The 19,017-nt window shown below is 34.8% G+C and overlaps 4 protein-coding genes across 9 annotated transcripts; 2 read left to right on the top strand and 2 right to left on the bottom strand.

Annotated features, from left to right (window-relative positions):
* Positions 1 to 4: 4 nt before the first annotated feature.
* Positions 5 to 3,471, bottom strand: LOC108770174 (GPN-loop GTPase 3). Of its 2 annotated transcripts, XM_018521583.1 has the most exons (4): positions 3,455 to 3,471; positions 1,259 to 1,337; positions 958 to 1,154; positions 5 to 681 (listed from the first exon to the last, which is right to left on the bottom strand). In XM_018521583.1, the coding sequence occupies exons 2-4, from the start codon at positions 1,301 to 1,303 to the stop codon at positions 96 to 98; spliced, it is 828 nt and encodes a 275-aa protein (XP_018377085.1). In that variant the 5' UTR covers positions 1,304 to 1,337; positions 3,455 to 3,471; the 3' UTR covers positions 5 to 95. The 2 variants fall into 2 exon arrangements, with proteins under 2 accessions (XP_018377085.1, XP_018377084.1); XM_018521582.1 differs by lacking the exon at positions 3,455 to 3,471 and having other exon boundaries at positions 1,259 to 1,508.
* On the bottom strand, positions 2,107 to 8,184 carry LOC108770173 (zinc finger protein 525). Of its 4 annotated transcripts, none has more exons than XM_018521581.1 (5): positions 8,132 to 8,184; positions 3,220 to 3,440; positions 3,039 to 3,142; positions 2,630 to 2,949; positions 2,107 to 2,560 (listed from the first exon to the last, which is right to left on the bottom strand). In XM_018521581.1, the coding sequence occupies exons 2-5, from the start codon at positions 3,409 to 3,411 to the stop codon at positions 2,130 to 2,132; spliced, it is 1,047 nt and encodes a 348-aa protein (XP_018377083.1). In that variant the 5' UTR covers positions 3,412 to 3,440; positions 8,132 to 8,184; the 3' UTR covers positions 2,107 to 2,129. The 4 variants fall into 4 exon arrangements, with proteins under 4 accessions (XP_018377083.1, XP_018377082.1, XP_018377080.1 ...); XM_018521580.1 differs by lacking the exon at positions 8,132 to 8,184 and adding an exon at positions 3,821 to 3,876; XM_018521578.1 differs by lacking the exon at positions 8,132 to 8,184 and adding an exon at positions 3,647 to 3,766 and having other exon boundaries at positions 2,108 to 2,560.
* Positions 6,378 to 14,763, top strand: LOC108770171 (myosin light chain kinase, smooth muscle). 2 transcript variants are annotated; one of them, XM_018521573.1, is made up of 7 exons: positions 6,378 to 6,739; positions 8,174 to 8,264; positions 10,056 to 10,259; positions 10,358 to 10,499; positions 10,773 to 10,972; positions 11,058 to 11,210; positions 11,940 to 14,763. In XM_018521573.1, exons 1-7 carry the CDS (start codon positions 6,706 to 6,708, stop codon positions 13,264 to 13,266), a joined length of 2,151 nt encoding a protein of 716 aa, XP_018377075.1. In that variant the 5' UTR covers positions 6,378 to 6,705; the 3' UTR covers positions 13,267 to 14,763. The 2 variants fall into 2 exon arrangements, with proteins under 2 accessions (XP_018377075.1, XP_018377076.1); XM_018521574.1 differs by lacking the exons at positions 6,378 to 6,739; positions 8,174 to 8,264 and adding an exon at positions 9,747 to 9,857.
* A 2,381-nt stretch (positions 14,764 to 17,144) lies between these two features.
* On the top strand, positions 17,145 to 18,823 carry LOC108770175 (U11/U12 small nuclear ribonucleoprotein 35 kDa protein). Its single transcript, XM_018521584.1, has 4 exons — positions 17,145 to 17,232; positions 17,494 to 17,712; positions 17,807 to 18,020; positions 18,104 to 18,823. The coding sequence occupies exons 1-4, from the start codon at positions 17,230 to 17,232 to the stop codon at positions 18,208 to 18,210; spliced, it is 543 nt and encodes a 180-aa protein (XP_018377086.1). The 5' UTR covers positions 17,145 to 17,229; the 3' UTR covers positions 18,211 to 18,823.
* The last annotated feature ends 194 nt before the right edge of the window (positions 18,824 to 19,017 follow it).

Genomic DNA, 19,017 nt, shown 5'->3' with positions numbered 1-19,017 from the left:
AGCAGTATCTTTTTATTTTCTCTTTTAGTAACTGATTAAAGATATATCATACAAATATACACATTGGGATGTAAGTTCTTTTTCTTACAAAATAATTAAGATTCTTTATCTAGTTCGTTATCATCTGGTTCGTCAAAGTCTCTAACTTTTACATCTTCGTCTTCACCATATTGTATGGTATTATCGATCGTTAATTTTATGTCTGCGATACTTTCCTCATTTTTGATGTTTAATGGTAAGAAACGCACTAAGCTATAATCTAGTATAACTTGACTAATACTTTCTGTAAGACTGCGATACTTCTCGTTCCACGGCTCTTTTTCTGCATCTAATAAACTATATGGATCGGGATCAAAATAGCTGTCTAATTTTTCCCGTGCATTCTTCGATATCAAGTCCATTTTGCTAAGAATATTAACATGCGGAATTTCCAAGTTTATCATTACACTAAGAGCAGCCAGAGTTCCCGATATAAATTTTGATGCATCTATCATAAATTGAACATCTATCAGAAATACTCCACAAATACGAAAATTAAGTTTTTGCAGGGTATTTATCAGCTCTCGTATCACAGTCATGTGAGTATACAATTCAATTTGTCCAGGACAGTCAAATATTATATAATCGTCATCTACATCACCTAATTTCTCTTCTAGCCAACTTGAATTTTCAACCAGGTACCTATAAAAAAAAGCATGATTTTTAGTGCATAAAAACATTAAAAGTAATAATGAGTTAATGTTTAGCTCTATGTGAAAGTAATGGACATCATTGATAAATTGTAGATTCATCTCCTTATTTTATATATCAGTTTTACAAAAAATGGATTGAAAAATTAAGTTGTAAGTGAGAATTATGAAATGGCAATAGCAAAATTAAGTAAACTCAAAACATATACTTTAATAAGATATAAAAATATAGAAAAATAATATATTTAATGAGAATTAAGTAACTTACTCCATGCAGAATACAAGTCCACCATTGGGTCCAAAATTGAATTCATCATCTTCCATGGTATCATCTAAGTGAATTAAATCTCTTATATCTGCTAAGGGTTCATAATTGAAATATTCTGCTGCAGGATCTAAATTCACAATATCTACTGTTTTTCTCGAGTCAACACCATGTCGTTGCATAACTGAACAGTAAGTAGACTGTTTAAAAACAAGATAAATTCAAATATTAACAAAATTGTTCAACTTAGATGGTTATTAGTATTCAATTAATATGAGATTAATAAACAATTCAAATTTATTACCTTGCCACTGCCGGCTGGACCCATTACTAGCTGTGCATATCTCATTTTGACAGAAAAATATATATGTTTGTGTTGCTAACTAATAACACTGCTTATATCTCTTATATACTGTTAATTTTTATATTCTATACAAATTATTCCACTGAAAGAAAAATTGCGCAACACTAGAATAATTGAAAGCAACAGTCTCACAACGATACCATTCACGCAGAAAAGACTGGAAAAGACGCGTAATTAAAACCTAACTTAACCTAACCCAGACTGAACTCAAGTGAAGTGAAGACTCGTTTCTCACTAAAAATATTTGATACCAATAAAGAGACAAAAAGTACTAGGCAGCAACGTGTAGTAATAAATATCCATTAACCAATACAAGAACTTGTTTCCTAGAGACCGTATTTATGACCTGAATTATTAAATTATATTATTTAAGTCATTATTATTAATATTAATTAATATTTATTAACAATATTAATAACAATGAATTAAATTGGATTATTAGAATCATCATGAACAAAACTTGAATCATTATATTATTTGATTCATTATTATTATTATTAATTTCATTATTTAAATTTATTCTGATAAGGTGACTTAGGATAAAAATCAAATGTGACTAACCAATTTCAAATTCTATGAGACTTTTTTGTTGGAAGGAATAAAAAAATTTTTTTACGCAGAATCTTTTTGTACACACAGACAGTAAACTTATTAAATGGTACCAATGTATTGTAAAAATTTCATTGACATTCATACTCAATTTGTTATTTCAATAATTCTATTTATTATCCAATTTTGAACAATATATATGTACTAGATATCACTCTTATATGTTCATATAAAGATAAACAAATATTAATTATAATATTTCTTAAGATGCTTCCAATGTTGTCGCTGTATCATTTATTTTCGTTTCTCGTTCCATCACCATTTTTTCTAAACTATTTGGCAAATTTATTCCAATTAAAGTACTTAGCACGCTTTTCTTTGCCATACCAGCATCCTTCCGCTTTTTTCGTTGCACCTTACTTTTCTTTCTCTCCTTGGATTTGTAATGACGTTGAATATGTTGTATCAAATTTGCCTTTGTCGTAAGTCCCATGGAACATATGTCGCAATAAAATTTTTTTCCAAGATGAATAGCCTTTACATGCTCAGTCAAATTAGATTTAAAAAAGTAAGCTTTGTGACAATTGTCATATGGGCATGGCAGAACCAATCTGTCTTCAAAATGTATTTTACAGTGTTGTTTTAGATAGACTCTTTTGAGAAAAACTTTGCCACAAGTGTCGCACTTATAATCTGAAATACAAATTTTGTTCTACTCTAGATTACATTCTTATGACATATTTAACCTTCTATAATACATACTTGTTACATGTTTTACTTTTATATGCGTATTTAGAAGCATCAAATTTTTGAATTCCTCTGAGCACTCAGAACAAGGATAACGTTTCTCATGTATCTTTCGATGCCGGTCAAATATAGACAAAGTTCCAAAACTTTTAGTACATTTATCACATTTATACACAGACCCTGAATGCTGTTCAGCTTGATGATTGATTAATTGATATCTCTTGTTGAAAGATACACTGCATTCTTTACAGGAGAGTTTATTCATGCTGTGCACACGCTTGTAATGACGTTTCAAATTATGTAAAGTACTCATCAACATTAAGCATTCTTTACATCTGAAATTGATACATTGATATATATACATATATATACACACACACATATTTTCTAAGTCCAATTAAAGAATATGCTAATGTATACAAACTTGTAAACTTTCTTCACAGAGTTATGCGTTTCCGAGTGTCTTCTTAAATGAGACGAATTCGTATATGATTTTGTACATCCTGGATGCATACATTTGTAAGGTCTCTATCAAACAGAATTGTTGATTATCAAACATTAATATATCACATAATAAAATCACTTCCATGTTTATGTTTTATTACCTCTCCAGTATGAGATTTTGTGTGTCTCTCCAATCTGTTAGGTCGTAAAAACGTAGCACTGCAGTTAGAATAATTACATTTGTACTTTTTCTGGCTCTCCTTATTTTTAATATCAATGTCATGTCCATTTTGACAATCGAATATAATGTTATCGTTATCGATATCGTGATCCCCCATTTGACCCATTTTCATATCACTCCAGTATTTCAGTTAATTAATACCTATTGAATTAAAAGTGTACATTTAATAACATATTATATATACAATATATGTAAACATCCACTATTAAAATCTACAAAATTTATGAATTAAAGCTATTTAACAAGACATAGTTAATTTTATTTATATTTCATATCCAATAATGGGACGACTTAAATTACATTTCACGTGTAGATTTACATCCGATAATAACACGTGGGAAACGTACCTTTACTTACTTTAGACTTTAACTGAAAATATGCAACATACAAAATAGAAACATCAAATGTAGAATGAGCATATAAAAAGGCGTAATTTTTAAAAAACGCCGCTTTTATAATTTTGTCTTAATTAATATTGACAAGTCATAGCTGAAAAAACTTTAATTTAAACGTGTTCTTACAGGTTAAGTAAGGTTAGAAAATCCAAACACGCATGGTATGCCAGCGGTCTGTTTTCTGTTCCTGCACTAAACTGTTTTCGAACTCTCTTTCTCGCTTTAAACAAATGTCAAACGTATATCTATCTCACTTTAAGTTCCAAAGTGTACATCAGTTCAGCCACAGAAAATAGACCTCAGATATGCCGACATTTGCGCATGCGCGCTCGATCGACTCGACTTGCGCGAACGTGACGTGATATTTCAATTCAAAATGGTCTTCCTTCACTTTGCTATTTTCAAACTCGCAGCTACTCTCAATATTGTTAATTCATGTACTGTCAGTTGTTAATTCACTCTTCTTTAGCGAAACTTCTTGAATTTCTTGTATTTCTCCTTTTCTCTTTAATAAGTCCGGATCCTTATACGGACAACACCGCTCTAATATCGAACGCTGATTGGTGAAAAACGGGCGATGGGGGGTAAATTTTACCCCCACAACCGACTTTTTACCAATTATTAGTGCTCTGTGTTAAAGCGCTGTTGCCCGGATGAGGATTCGGGCTAAGTATCATTATGGGTTTGGTCAATGCGATGCTACAAATGCTTTGAAGCGTTTTTTAATTGGTCAGTTTGTAAAATTCTTTCTTCTAATTGGTCCATCAAACGCTTCAAAGTATTTGTAGCGAGATTGACCACAGCCTGTGATATCTATTTTATTTTAAGTAAAAAGTATCAACACAAAAATATACCCTACCGATAATAAAAATCGGAGTCAATCCGAGGAGAACAAGAATAATCTCAATTTAACATATATCATATTAACCGATTATTGACCGAATTTATGTCATTTTTTTGTTATAATTCAATCAGTATGACATTATTTTAATTTTCTTATTCGTGAATAATAGAAACATTAATGAAGCTTTCAGAAGGCGAAAATTGAGACAATGAAACGTACGTAAAAAGGTATTTACTTTTTTTATGTCTCATTGTCGCAATTTTCGCTTACTAAAAGTTTATTATTTATACTTTTGTTATTCTCTCCTATACGTTCGACTTACGTTTCGATCTTTATTTTCAATAATTACAAAGAACAAATTTATTAAGAATAAAAGATTAATTATTTAGTTTTAACAGAATTTTGGATTTCTTGTATTTTCTCTCTTTTTCTCCAATGTATTTATTATGAACCTACTAATTTTATATGTATAGCTTGGCACGTATGTCAAATTACTTAAATAAAAATTTTAAATTTTATTGTAAACAATTTTAAATTAATTGCTAATTAAGTTACTCAAAGTCTGGTTGTTCTAAATAAATGTGCTCGAGAAACATTTAGCTTCTATTCGATCAAGATGACGGAGATTTGATTTTTCCTCGAAACCGATAACGGGAAACGTCATATCCGCTCTTCTTAGACACATACCGTAATAAATCGGTACGATGCATATACGTTCGTGTTTAAACTAATCGGAATGCTACGTGCGCCTGCGGGAATTTAGGTCACCAAAGACCACGACTGTAATTGGGCCAAGTATGTACCCTATGCCCCATCGATGTTTTATAAAAGCACTTTTTCCTGAGGTTTGCTCATTGCAATTATGACTCGATAAGATTATAAGAATTATTGTTTCCTAAAGTATTACTTTTTAATTATCTAATGTTTGAGATACGTCGAGTTTTTGTTTGTCTCCATGTTGCAATTTTCAACATGACATTTTCTATCTACTTAAAGAGAAAAAGAGAGGGGAGATAGAGAGAGAGAGAGAGAGAGAGAGAGAGAGAGAAAAGGAGAGGCAGAAACAGAAGTTCATTCTTATTTTATTCCATTTATTGACATATGTTTACTCTTCTTATTTAATCCCACAGAATGTATTCCCGAAATGTTTAGACTAAAAAGTAAAAGATATCTAATATATCTGGTGAATGAAACTTGCAAAATGACGTGACACATATGCACGTAATAAATGAATGAAATTTAGAATACGGATTTCGTAATTACCAGGTCGGAGAGAAATCTGGCAAAGTCAATCGTCCAAAAAAAGATAGCGATACTTTTATTAATCGAAATATTTCATAATATTTCATCATTATAATATGAAGAAGTACAGTATTGACACTGAGATGTAAGAAATATAAGAAGACCAACTGTGTAATAATGTCGTGGAGACTAACGGCGATTTGGTGATTTATTTCAGGCACGCTCTAAACAGGTCAGACAGAATTTTGCCACTTTGAATTTCAGAGATCTTTATTTCAAACTGTATATAGCGTTTCTTTTTCCCTCCCAGATATGCAACTTTCGTTAATGTATGGCAATTTTCATATCAGCATACGATTGTACCCTTGAGCTTTACATCTCAACAGCCGGGATTGGGAATGATTGTGAATCTATATGATGGGAGAGGATGAAGAGAAGAACAGGTAGAGAGAGAGAGAAGAGGAAGAGAGAGAGAGAGCGATGCCGGCATTGCCAGCTATTTTATCCCCACTTCGAAATCGTTGAGGGCTATGAGTACCACGTGATCGACCAGCAGAATTCGCGGCGTCCGCCGAAAATCTAAATCCGTCCGAGCCGGGGAAGAAGAAGAGACCACCGTCTTGGCCTGCGCGACACGAAACAGCCGCTGCGATCGAGATAGTTCATAATCGCCCGTGGCTCGCGGCGGATCGATCGAGGGATCGCGCGCGAGTGTAAATCCGCGCGAAATCTCCTTTTTTTTCCGCGATTCTCATTTTCGCGAGCAAAGGAGGATAAGAGAAAGAAAGAGAGAGAGAGAGAGAAAAACAGGAAGAAATCGCGGAGGAAGTTCACTGTTTCCACTCTCCGTCTTTCTGTTCCCCGGGAAAACGAGAGAACGGCAGCCACGACGGCGGCCGATTCGTCGTGAAATCGCTCGAGGAACATGATCCGCGTAGACGAATCAGACCCAGTGGGAGGTAAGAGAAGAGGATAAAAGAAAGGAAAATAATTATTTTTACCGAACAACAATATTAGAGTAATGGAAAAGGGGAAGACGTTTTGGGCCGTGTTCCGATATACCCTGCCAGTACTGAAAATTTATTACTCGTATTACGTATAACAAGATTTTCAGCACTGGCAATGTGTACCCTGGCGAAAATAAAAATTAGAGCGTAAGTTGAATGTAAGGAAAGAGTGATAGAAGCGTAAACAAAGCTTGTACACTAAAAAAAAATTATTAAATTTTAATAAATATTTATATTTACTAAATGTAAACATACATTTATTTGATGCAAAAATCATTAATTTGATTTAACTATCATTTTTATTATTGAGTAAATGTTTATTTGGTGCTATTTAAAGAAATATATTAAGATTCAATAAATTTTTTTAATGTACAATGGGAAATAAAAATTAGGACAACGAAATAAAAAGTGTAAACGCCTTACTTGTCCCAATTTTCATCTCCTAGAAGTTTTGTTTACTCTTCTGTCACTCTTATATTCGACTTACGCGCTCCGATTTTTATTTTCTTTTTATTAGGAACACAATCTCGCTCGACAAACGCGGGAAATACGTTCGTGGAGAACACGAAACATGCGCGCCTGTCAGCATGCTCGGTAGAATGGCGCGACTTTCAGGAAATCAAAAGGCAGTTATTGTTATCCAAGCAACATCGATATGATCTTTGCTATTGCGTCCGTAATGCCCAAGTGTCATCATATTAAAACTAATGTATTCTCGACGAAGTCAATTTTAGTGATACAGAGATACACGTCTCGGATCTCCACTCGAATCTCCACGCCTCGAATAAACATAAAAGCTATTTTTGCGTGTTTAGACCGTTGGAATTTGGACATTCTCTCTGGAGAGAATTAAAACATTAACTTTTACCTTCAATCCCGCGTGGAATTGAAGATAGCTAACGGAAAACTTTTTTGGAAATCAAAATATTGAAAAGTATAATAAATAAAGATAAATAAATAAAAAAAGAAATAATAGAAATAAAAATAAAAGACATAATATTAATAAAGAAATCAAGATTAGAGTCTATTTAACGTTTAATTTTTAAGATAAACAGGCTTGAAGGAAGAATCGATAAAACTTTTTTAAGGAGGAGAAAGGAATAGTAAAGTAAGACGTTAGGAAAACTAAAAATAAATCATTACAATATACAACAAAATTTGCTAACAAGAAAAAGATAAGAATATACAATTGTCTGTGAAGTCTTGAGGAAAAGTTGGCGCCAAAACCCTCAAAGAGAACGACACGTGAATCGTCAAGCTGCCTTCTGCCTCTTTCCATTTTAAAGACAGTTCAAGATACCGCCGTCGTCTGGCGATGAAATTGAATGCCAAACACCTACTCACCCCCGCATTCCATTCTTTTCACTATCGCACGCCTGTTTTCAGAGATCGAGCCCAGTTTCCCATATAGAGATGTGACGGTACGACGAGGTGTCGAGTTCAAGGACGATTATGACATCCAGTCGGAGCTCGGACGGTGAGTGATTAAATCCGTCGATCAGCGAATGCACAAATGCCTGATGTATCGTGCCAACAGCGTGTCAATCACATGCAATCGATGCATATTAATCTTGATACAACTAGAAATCTAACATCGTGACTAAAAGAGGAATTTCCAAGAAATCAATACGAAGATTACATCAACATGGTTAATTAATTTAATTTATCGACTTTCAGAGTACATACTTCTTCTATGCGATAACCCTTCTGATCTAGAGCGTAAAAAATAGTCAATGCACTTACGCTTCTTTTAACTTCCATCCGCTCTGAATGAAATAATAGCCATTGATAATGATTAACTTCTAATTAAAGCCTAAATACAAATATTTGACGTCTTCATCATGTGACCTTCGCTCTATATTCGAATATCGAGTCCCAGACAGCGCCATGTCCAAAATCGTGACATAAGACGTCTTAAAAATATATCGAGACATCCTTTAATCATAAGATAGCTTAAAGATGTCTTTAAAGCTAGGTGTCTTCAAGACGTCTTATATCTTCCTATTTTGGACATGTGTGCTACCTGGGATGTTTAATATCTCCTGCAATGATATTAGAGCTGTTGGCCCGTTTCCATGAAATCGTGCGGGAGTGACAGAATTACAGGAATGTGCTGTGTTGCTGTCAGGTGGACGTTTGAGGAATGCAAGGCGAGCTGATAAGATGAACACGCGCGGTCTTGTTCGCGCCGGCAATCAAGGACCCGCGAGATACGTCTATAGTCTATAAATAAATATCCGTTTCTCTCGACCCATGAGTGAAACGGTACGCACGTCGAACTGCGTTCCGATGTTGAGCTTGGGCGTGCCGGTGCTCTTGACACCGGTGGTGAACTCGGCCGGCCCGCCAGTGCCGGAATGTGCTTTGACAATAGGTCCGTTCGCGTTGCTTGCACTTTTGGCACTCAACATCTTCTCTCAACAGCTTTCTCTCTTTTTAAAGCAAAGTATGTATCTATCTCATTTTAAGTGCAAAAATATTTGGGGATTTCATGCAACGCGAACAGACCTAATAAAAGCGTTTAACCTACGCTACGATTTCGAAATCGTAGACGAGCTTATAAGAGAACGGCACTCGAATTGCTGAAATAAGCTGAGAACATTTTTTATTTTTCCCACGAAATTGGACGCGATTCTCTTAGCCGAGTTGCTTAGCTTCTTTCTATCTTTAAGATATCAACATCATAAATTAAATGTCAAACATGAGGAATTTAATATAGATAATAATAGAAAGAGCAAAGTAACAGTCTTCTGATAGGAAATTTTGTAACGTTCAGATTCAATTATATTCTTCTTTAAAGGATAAGCAATCTTCAATATCCACTCTATTTTGTCGAATCGCGAGACTTCTTTATGTAACGCAATTGATTAATAAATTAATAATTGAAATATGTTAATAATTAATGTATAATAATAGAATTTAATTAATAGACGCAATAATTACATCCGTTGACTTACAATTAGATACTAACATTAATGATTCACTGACTTGGCTTCGTGACAAGTATGTTGTATTTTGCCTCGTGCTGTCAGGGACATACTGCGGATGTACAGCTTTGGCAGAGCTTCCTGTGTGTATTTATCACTTTTTTACGCGTAATTCATTATTATCCAAGAACTTGGTTCCACATTTTTTGGCGCGATTTTGTATACTAAACTTGTTATATTAATGTCAACGGAAATTCAATTCATTTTTTACATAACTACTATTTGTGTATAAGCCACTCGATGTTTATCTGTTACATTGATCTTTGATCTCTCTATTTCAGGGGAAAATTTGGAATTGTTTACCGATGCAAGGAGAAAATGAGCGGCTTGATGCTCGCCGCGAAAGTGGTGAACATCGTGAAGAAGGAAGACAGACGTGCTGTGCAGAGAGAAGTAGACATTATGCGACGCTTACAGCATCCACGGTTGATTCAGCTGTACGACTCCATTGATGCGGGGAAACAGATATATGTCGTTTTAGAATTGTACGTTTTTTTCTCGCGGACGAGGCACCGACATAGGAAGCGTAAGATTAGAAAGAGACGCGCGCTGCGGGATTACATTTAAATTTCCATCATTTAAGGATCGACGGCGGCGAGCTCTTTGAGAGAGTGATAGACGACGATTTCGTACTGACGGAACGCAGTTGCGCCGTTTTTATGCGGCAAATATGCGAGGGAATAGAATTCATGCATGGTCAAAAGATTTTGCATCTCGATCTAAAAGTGAGTCGTTGGATTGCATACGAATTATTTTGTAGATTGATATTAGATAATCATGCTCTTTGTAAATCTTTCTTTTACTTTTTATAATTATTTATCGCATGCCGATTATAAAATTATTTCTAAATTTTTACACTTTAAATATTCTTTAAAAACTATTTATTATAAGTAGAAATATAAAATTAACTATACATTCTCTTATTTTCTTTATATCCAATTATTTGTGTAATTATTAAAAATTTGTATAATTATTTAAAATATATGTCTGCTGTGTAGCCGGAGAATATTTTGTGCCTAACGAAGGAAGGTAACAGAATCAAAATCATCGATTTTGGTTTAGCAAGAGAATACGATCCAAGTAAGAAACTACAAGTGTTGTTTGGTACGCCTGAGTTTGTTGCCCCAGAAGTCGTAAACTTTGACCAAATTGGATTCGGTACTGATATATGGAGCATAGGTGTTATTTGTTACGTATTGTAAGTTAATTACGGTCCCATATATTACATCATAAAAGATACGCCTCATGACGATCGCGATTTCTCATGTAATTAATTATTGTAGATTGTCCGGTTTATCACCTTTCATGGGCGATACGGATATAGAGACAATGGCGAATGTTACCATTGCAAAGTACGACTTTGATCACGAGGCCTTCGCCGAGATCTCAGAGGACGCGAAAGATTTCATAAGATGCCTTCTGGTGAAAGATAAAGAGTAAGTATATATACATATTTGTACTACTCTTCTATGTTTTCAATTCCTCTTTCTTTGCTCCTTCCTTCTTTTATTTCTTTTATACTTTCGTATTTTCATCCCATTATGTGTCTGTTGCTACTCTCGGAAAAGTTTCTTTTGTTACGCTGTCTGAATTATTCTCTTTCACTCGTTGTGAGGGTGTGTGTATGGCTCACAAACAACCTGTGCTTATCATGGCTAATCTGACTTCCATATTATTATCTTACTCCGAAATGTTTTACTTTAATGAACCACATGTATCAATATATCCATGAATATGTCAGGCTGCAGATTAGAAAAAAGCAATTCCATCTTGTAATTAAACGTATAAGAATCTATTTCATGATAACTAGCAAAATGTACGTTACTCCGACTTTATACAGCAATTATTATTTTACTCTTGTTGCATTTAAGAAACGATTCTATTGTCTCGGGAGCGTCCAAATATCAAACGAACGACATCAATATGTAATATTACATTCAAATAATTTTTCATCGAAAATTTTGTATTCGGATATACATAACGCACGCGACACATTTTGTACGATATTCGAGCCTATATACGTCGTCGTATTGTACTCTTCGTTCATACATTTTCGTCCTAATTGGATCGCGGAATCGTGTACCTCCACGCGACAAGGGAAACGCACTATCGAGCCTGGGACTAGAGCACGACCCTCCTCACGACGAGCCTTTCGAATCTTTCAGAAAGCGAATGACGGCGGCGCAATGTCGGGAGCACCGCTGGTTGGTTCGAAAAATGATCAAGCCGAAGAGCGAGAAGGAGACCGCGGGATTGGCGGCGGCCAAAAGGATGGCCTTCATCGAGAATCGCCCTGTCATCAGCGTTGTCGACAGAGATGAGCTGGACGTGACCAAGGACAATCTCAGACTGTTCGTCGAACGTTGGCGGGAACACCCGGACAGCCCGTACACTATCGACTCGTATCACGCGTTACCGAGGAATCCGCTTCGCACTCGCGACGAATCCATGTCTCTGCGGGGTCACAGTCCCTCTCCTTGCGACAGTCTTCGCAGCAGTAGCACGCAATCGGAGAGGGTGATGATCGACTCCGCCATGAGAGATAATTCTAGTCACTTGTTGCCCGTGCCAAGTCTCAGCTTGTCCTTGGAAAGGAGAGCTTCCGAAGGTACGGCTGCGCGAAATCGTCGCGATCCCGCCAGTCAGATCGCTTTGGCCGAGGAGATCATCAAACTGTCCGAGCACTTGCGCTCGATCGCCACGGGATCGCGGATGAGTGAAGAAAATAATGGAGATGCAACGGCAGTGCAACAGTCCATCAAGAAGCCTGGCGATATCGAAAATAATCATAATATCTCGAAGAGCAATATTAAAATGACAGCGTCTCATGTCAGTAAAGAGTCTAACGAGATCACGGAGAAACTGTCCACTATCACTCGACAGCGAAAACTCAACGGGACGACCTTTCATAGTAGTCGTAGTTTCGACAGATACAATTTCGATACAAATTTCAATAACGTGTTTGTGGCCCTGAGAAGGACGAGTATCGGCGATGGCGATGTGTCTGATAGACGAAGGGATTCTCAAAAATATTCCCTCGGACGGACGGCGATCACCAAGGCGATGGAGGAGAAGTTTAACGGGGAAAAGATCGGTAGAAGAAGGTCCTCCGTCGGTGCGGAGGAAATGGACTTGACGCCACCTTGGCGGCGATCGCGAGTGAAACGATCCTTCGGCGAAACTAGCAGAGATGTTCCACGGATATCGAATTTGCGGGATCTACACAAGAATCTGAATCTGGACGAGCCGGGCAGCGCCAAGGACCTGCTGTTGCATCTATTAGGCGAATGGGAGGAGGTCACCACGACATCCTGCAGCGGTAACGGTGGTAGCGGCAGTGTCGGCAGGAAGTCTATGAGCCTGGATTGGTGTGCCGCCGACACGATCGCCAGGAAGACGATGAATTCATTGGCGGAGTATTTCCAATCGAAGCAACAGGAAGCGAAATCTTCCGACGTCGCGTCATCCACGTCGCCGACGATATATCGTTGAATGATACGTTCATCCCGTTACAGGTTGCGCATTTGCGAATTTCGAGGATTGGTCGCAGACGGATCAGGAAAATGCGCGGCGTTAATAATGGGTGCATTCAGCGGACTCAACAGTTGAGTGAGCGCTTGCTATTATTAGTGTATTCTTTTAGCTTATTCAATCAGAATTTCAGATCTAGAAGAATACGTCAATAGCAGCAAGCGCTCATTCGACTGTTGAGTCTGATGAATGCTCCCATTCTTTCTTCTTTCCGATCGCAAATGTTATTTTGGTTTGAAGATTCCCTGATAGCAAAGCCTGGGGAGACAGATTTCGAACAGAGCCTGTTACCAATTTTTGATTGCAGAAAGGCACCAAATTGTATACAGAATTTGTATTATCTGACATTGTCAGCAAATTGCTGCCAGAAATATAACAAAGCAGAAACCGAGCAAAGTCTTGCATAACCTGACGACGGATTGATAGAAGAATTTGCTCGGTTTCTGCCATCAATCTACTGGCATAGTCTGTCAACAGGCTTTGTCGACAAATCCATAGCCAAATGTGGACACAGATGGCTATGGTTTTGTAGTCGAAATCTGAGGGAGTTTGCTGCCAATTTGGCTCCAAATTGCTAACATTTTGCTATCAGGATTAAGATGAAATTTATGCGTCAAACGCTTAGGGCAATAAATATACTTGATGAATCGTAAAAATTAATCTATGAAAATGTAAATCTCTGTAATTTTTAAAATTGAAAATTAATTTTGTAGTCTTTTAACCCCTTTAAATTCATTTCGATCATTTATGTCTTAGAGAACACTGTTACAAATAACAAATAAGTGCACTCTTATTTCTTATTTAACTACGTTTTTAAGAAGAGATTACGAAGAAATGCAGAAGAATTTTTTGAATATATTAAGAGAGGTGGATAATAAAAAGTATCGGTAACTTTTAAATATCTTAACGCCTGCTTAAGTTTATCGATGATTATCTGAATCATCTCCGTTTCTCTTCTTTTCATTAAAAACAACACAAAATATTGCAATTTCGTGACATTTCAGAAAACGTGTATATAAAACGTTGCAAAAGTGCAAGATCATAGAATTCTCCGTAATTGAACTCGAAATATGTAGATTTTAATGGATATTTATGCACAAAGAGATAAAAATGAATAATGGAGATGGTGGCTTTAATGAAGACTGAGAGCGATAAAAAAAACTTATGAATTACAAATAAAGTCTACGCGGTCATATTTTATACTCTAAGCAGACTTCTCTATAGTTGTGTACCATCAGCACACCCTCCAATTATTAATATTTTTATATGCGTCAGAGTACGACACATTAATTTTCATCAAGGTATCTCTATCGCTTTGATTCAATTTAATCCCTTGCGAACTAATAAATCTATAGTGACGCTTTTAATAACAAGAATGGCGCAATTATTCGTTCCGAATTCGAAAATTCTTTCTCTACAAGCAACTTTTTATAAGTTCCACAGAAAACTGTTATATTTAATACATATATTGTACTTTTATTTATTAATAACATTATTTGGATATATTCTCTGTATTATAGTAATATTAAATATGAGAGACACACAATAGATTAAGTCTAGATTTTTTTACTAAGTATGTTACACGAAATTTGCAAGAGAGCCGATTAAAATAATATATATTTCTTGTTAAATAGTCACTGTTCATATATATTTTATATTTAATATAAATCACAGTACACTCTACACACAGGAAAGTTTACTTTATGCACCCATACATCTCCCACAACAATGAATAGAAACTGATTAATCTTCTTGCTGTAGGAGAAGACCGTCTGCGGGAAAGCTTATAGAACATCGTTGGCTGGAAGCCGCTCTGGAGAATCCGATACAGAAGCATCGATTGAAACGCTACGTCATTAAGAAGCGTTGGGTTAAGGCTGTTAACACTATTCTGGCATTGAAACGGATGGGCGCGCGTTTAGACTTTGATTTGGTCTAATAAATCGGTAACGGCATCCAAACTTGATGACGTTATACGAAATAAACCGTTGTAACGGTTGTAACGAAGTAGTGCAGCAAGAAATCAAAATTTGGAAAAGTTAAGCCATTTAGTTTGCAACGAGGTTTCATTAATATAGGACATATTAATGAAAATCTTATTGACTTCAACCTTTTTATGATCAACTAATTTGATTCATTTTTTGCTTCGATGGAACTAAACTACTTTTTGGGTATCTGCGCCAAAAATGGAATTTGAAAAATTAAAATTAAGACGTTTTTGCAAACGGACGGCACTTGGAAATCATAAAATAGTTTGTTACACTATCCAGTGAAAAATGACCGTCAATTCATCGAAATCATCAGTTCTTCAATTATTAATTCGATGTCGAATTGACATTGATTCGATGAGTCGTTTTTCGCTGTGTATTTAAAATAAATATTTACCATCAACGCGATATAGATATATATATTTTTTTACGTATTGCTTTGCATTATTTCTGCAGTATAATTGTTTGTTCAACCCGTAGGTCGGATTTTAGTTACAGAATCCGTGACAGATATGTATAATGAACAAAACTGAAGAGAACAGGATAATTTTTATTTAAAACGAAACAATAGGCGCGCAATTCCGATGTAATATATCATTCGATTGTGATTGAAAACGGGGTCATATTCCCTATTGTCACGCAAAACGCTGAATTGCGAATGAAAAATATTCACTATTCCGCACAGTTAAGCGGATAATTTGTCAGCAAATTACAATCATGCAGTATTCTATTGATTGAAATTCAATAAAATTGAATTTTTCCTGCAGCTGTTTGATTTATATGGATCATATAATTTGAATTTGTATGAAATATTAAAGCTTATTCCTTAAAGCTAAACTAGTATACATTTATATTTAAAGTGAAGTAAATATCTATATATCTATATATTATATATGTATTTGGCGAAAGCGAGATAGAAAGTTTTAATGTAATCCAATATAGAGATAAAGAGTAGATACATAAGTCGATGTAAGGGGAGAGTGCATGGAAGCGTAAATGAAATTTCTAAGAGGCGAAAATTAAGACAGAAAAAAGATGTTACTTCTTTTACATTTTGTTATCTTAATTTTTGTCCTCTAGAAGTTAATTGTTAACTTTTATCACTCTTGATATCTTTACATTCGACTTATGCTCTGATTTTTATTTTCGTTAGGGTGTGAATATTTATACATATAGTTTTTATTATATATTACATATGTACTGTGTATATATATTTTGAAAATCATTATGCAAACGCTCACATATATGAGATTATACATATATGTATTTTATTTAACAAAGTTTTCAACGATAATGTATAAGTTGCATGCCAAAATTATGCAAATGGATCACGAAATGAGAGCAATTTGAGCTTCCAGAAGGTGAATACGATCCATTCGAATTGTACGTGAGTCATCCTGTATATTTATAGCTATAATGTCTCCCGTCCTCTAAACACAATATTACGATTTGTTTCGTTTGCGTCATATCATTTATACGAAATAAGATTGTGATCGCGATGATAGTTTATTTGCAATAGCTTTATTTGCGATAGTTTTATTTGCAATGCACTTATAATTTATTAATGAAATATAATGTACGATATATAATCCAATAACGCATTTGTTAGTCGAGATTATTATATAATTTTGTCTTACACCTTCTGTATAAATTACATAAATTTTTACAAATTAAACTAACAGTTTTAATATATTGACATTTATGTTGTTATAAATATACATATACATATAATTATTTTACGTTCCGCGCAGATACAGCAAGATAAAAATCGAAATTGTGTTACCCAGTGAGAAAATTTACGAATATGCTACGTAGTTCCATATTCACTTTTAAAGGCATAGTTGGCGCTTCAGTATATTTTGTTTACTTCTCGTTAAATGAGTGCTCTATTTACTAAATATTTGAATGCGCTTTTAGTGCCATAAATATATTTAACATGGTGAGTGTTTATTAATGAAACATTGAAAAAACAGATAAATTGTTAGTTGATGTTAAACTGCATATATATAGGATTATATTAACATAAATAATATTTTTAGGTTATATAGCGTTATTCGGTAGTATTTTAATAATTAATATGCATAATATTGTATTTAACAGTAATTGAGATTTAATTTTAAATATGTTAAGTGATAAGTAATTTATGATTTGTATTAAATAAAAATGGTCATGTGATTGATTTTTTAATATTTTTGTTTAGGGCGAAAACATGTTGCAAAATTGGAGCCCTTATGCCAGAGAGTACGATCCCTTAAAAGCAGGTAGTATCGATGGGACAGATACGCAACCTCATGACAAGGCTGTTAGTAGGGCAATGATAATGCACTATGAGCCACCGCACAATCTAGAATCTAAGGCGGAAAGAACTATATTTGTAGCTAGGCTTGGTCCCAAAATTACTAATTACGATCTGAAAGAGGTAGAGAGTAGAGTTATCTAAAAAATGATACATTTGACAATTTTATTATACGCTTTATATAATTATTTATAAACTTTAAAATGCTATTATTCAGTTTTTCAGCAAATATGGAGATGTTATTTCAGCGAAGGTGATAGTAGATGTGGTAACTGGACTCTCTCAAGGATATGGTTTCGTGGAAATGAAAAGTGAAGAGGAAGCTAGAAAAGTGTTAAGACGATCTGTCGATGCCACATTAAAAGGATATAAAATTTTTATTGATTACGAATGTGGTCGTAGCTTGAAGGGATGGAAGCCGAGAAGACTTGGTATGTATTTAATAATTAAATATACACAATATCTTTGTTGACAAATATTACCAATTTTTATATAATATCTGTGATCTTTTTAGGAGGTGGTTTTGGTGGCAAAAAAGAATCAGGTCAACTAAGATTCGGAGGAAAGGATAGACCGTTTAAACGACCAATTGTACCTAATATTTTAAAGCCAAAAAGATAAATAGCTTCTACATTGACATTTGTGACACTATTTCCATCGACTGTTACTATCTTTTCATTTCTATCTTCTCTCTGTCTCTCTTTCTCATTTATTATTCCAACACAATTAATAAAGCAATACACTGAATATGGGTTTTGTCATTCGCCAATTTGGGTTCGTCTCTGTAATTTTTATCACACTGCTCTTGCTATTTTAACATCACAAACCCCGATAAATCCATTGTACAAAATTTACAGAATATTTGATGCAATTTACCCAACGACTATCATTGAAATGGACAAGCGCATCGTGTTTCATCTTCCATCGTAAATTGTGCGGACAATTTTACGTTAAATCTTCGAGAGGTAGTCGCAGATACATTGCAAGATCGTATTCGCGTTCGCCGGCAACTTTATACCACATCATCGCGGTCTCCCACATGCGCCTCTCTCCATATAAGGAGGCACCTCGCGATTACAGTACCGAACTTAAGCTTCCAACCAATAACGATGATACTGATAAGAGTGATAAAACTCTTCTTTCTTTCTCGATTTAGAAGGTCCATGACACCTTTAATAAAACCTCAAACAATCCACTTTTGTTCATCGTAGCTTCTATTTTGTTGCACAAATTCTACCACCTTTTTTTTTATTTAGATTCAGGACGTGGATGTATTATAAATATATTGGAAGGAAATTGCAAAAGAATATTTTTTCATAAGTTTAAGAAATTTTTCGACTTCGTTAATGCGAAATATATCGTTATAAAATATATCTTAAGAAAAAACACTAATGAATCGTTTACCATAAATCAACCCTACTACAGATT

Source organism: Trachymyrmex cornetzi, unplaced genomic scaffold (assembly GCF_001594075.2).
Source record: "Trachymyrmex cornetzi isolate Tcor2-1 unplaced genomic scaffold, Tcor1.1 scaffold99, whole genome shotgun sequence".
Taxonomy (NCBI): Eukaryota; Metazoa; Arthropoda; class Insecta; order Hymenoptera; family Formicidae; genus Trachymyrmex; species Trachymyrmex cornetzi.
This window is presented reverse-complemented; position numbering and strand designations above follow the sequence as displayed.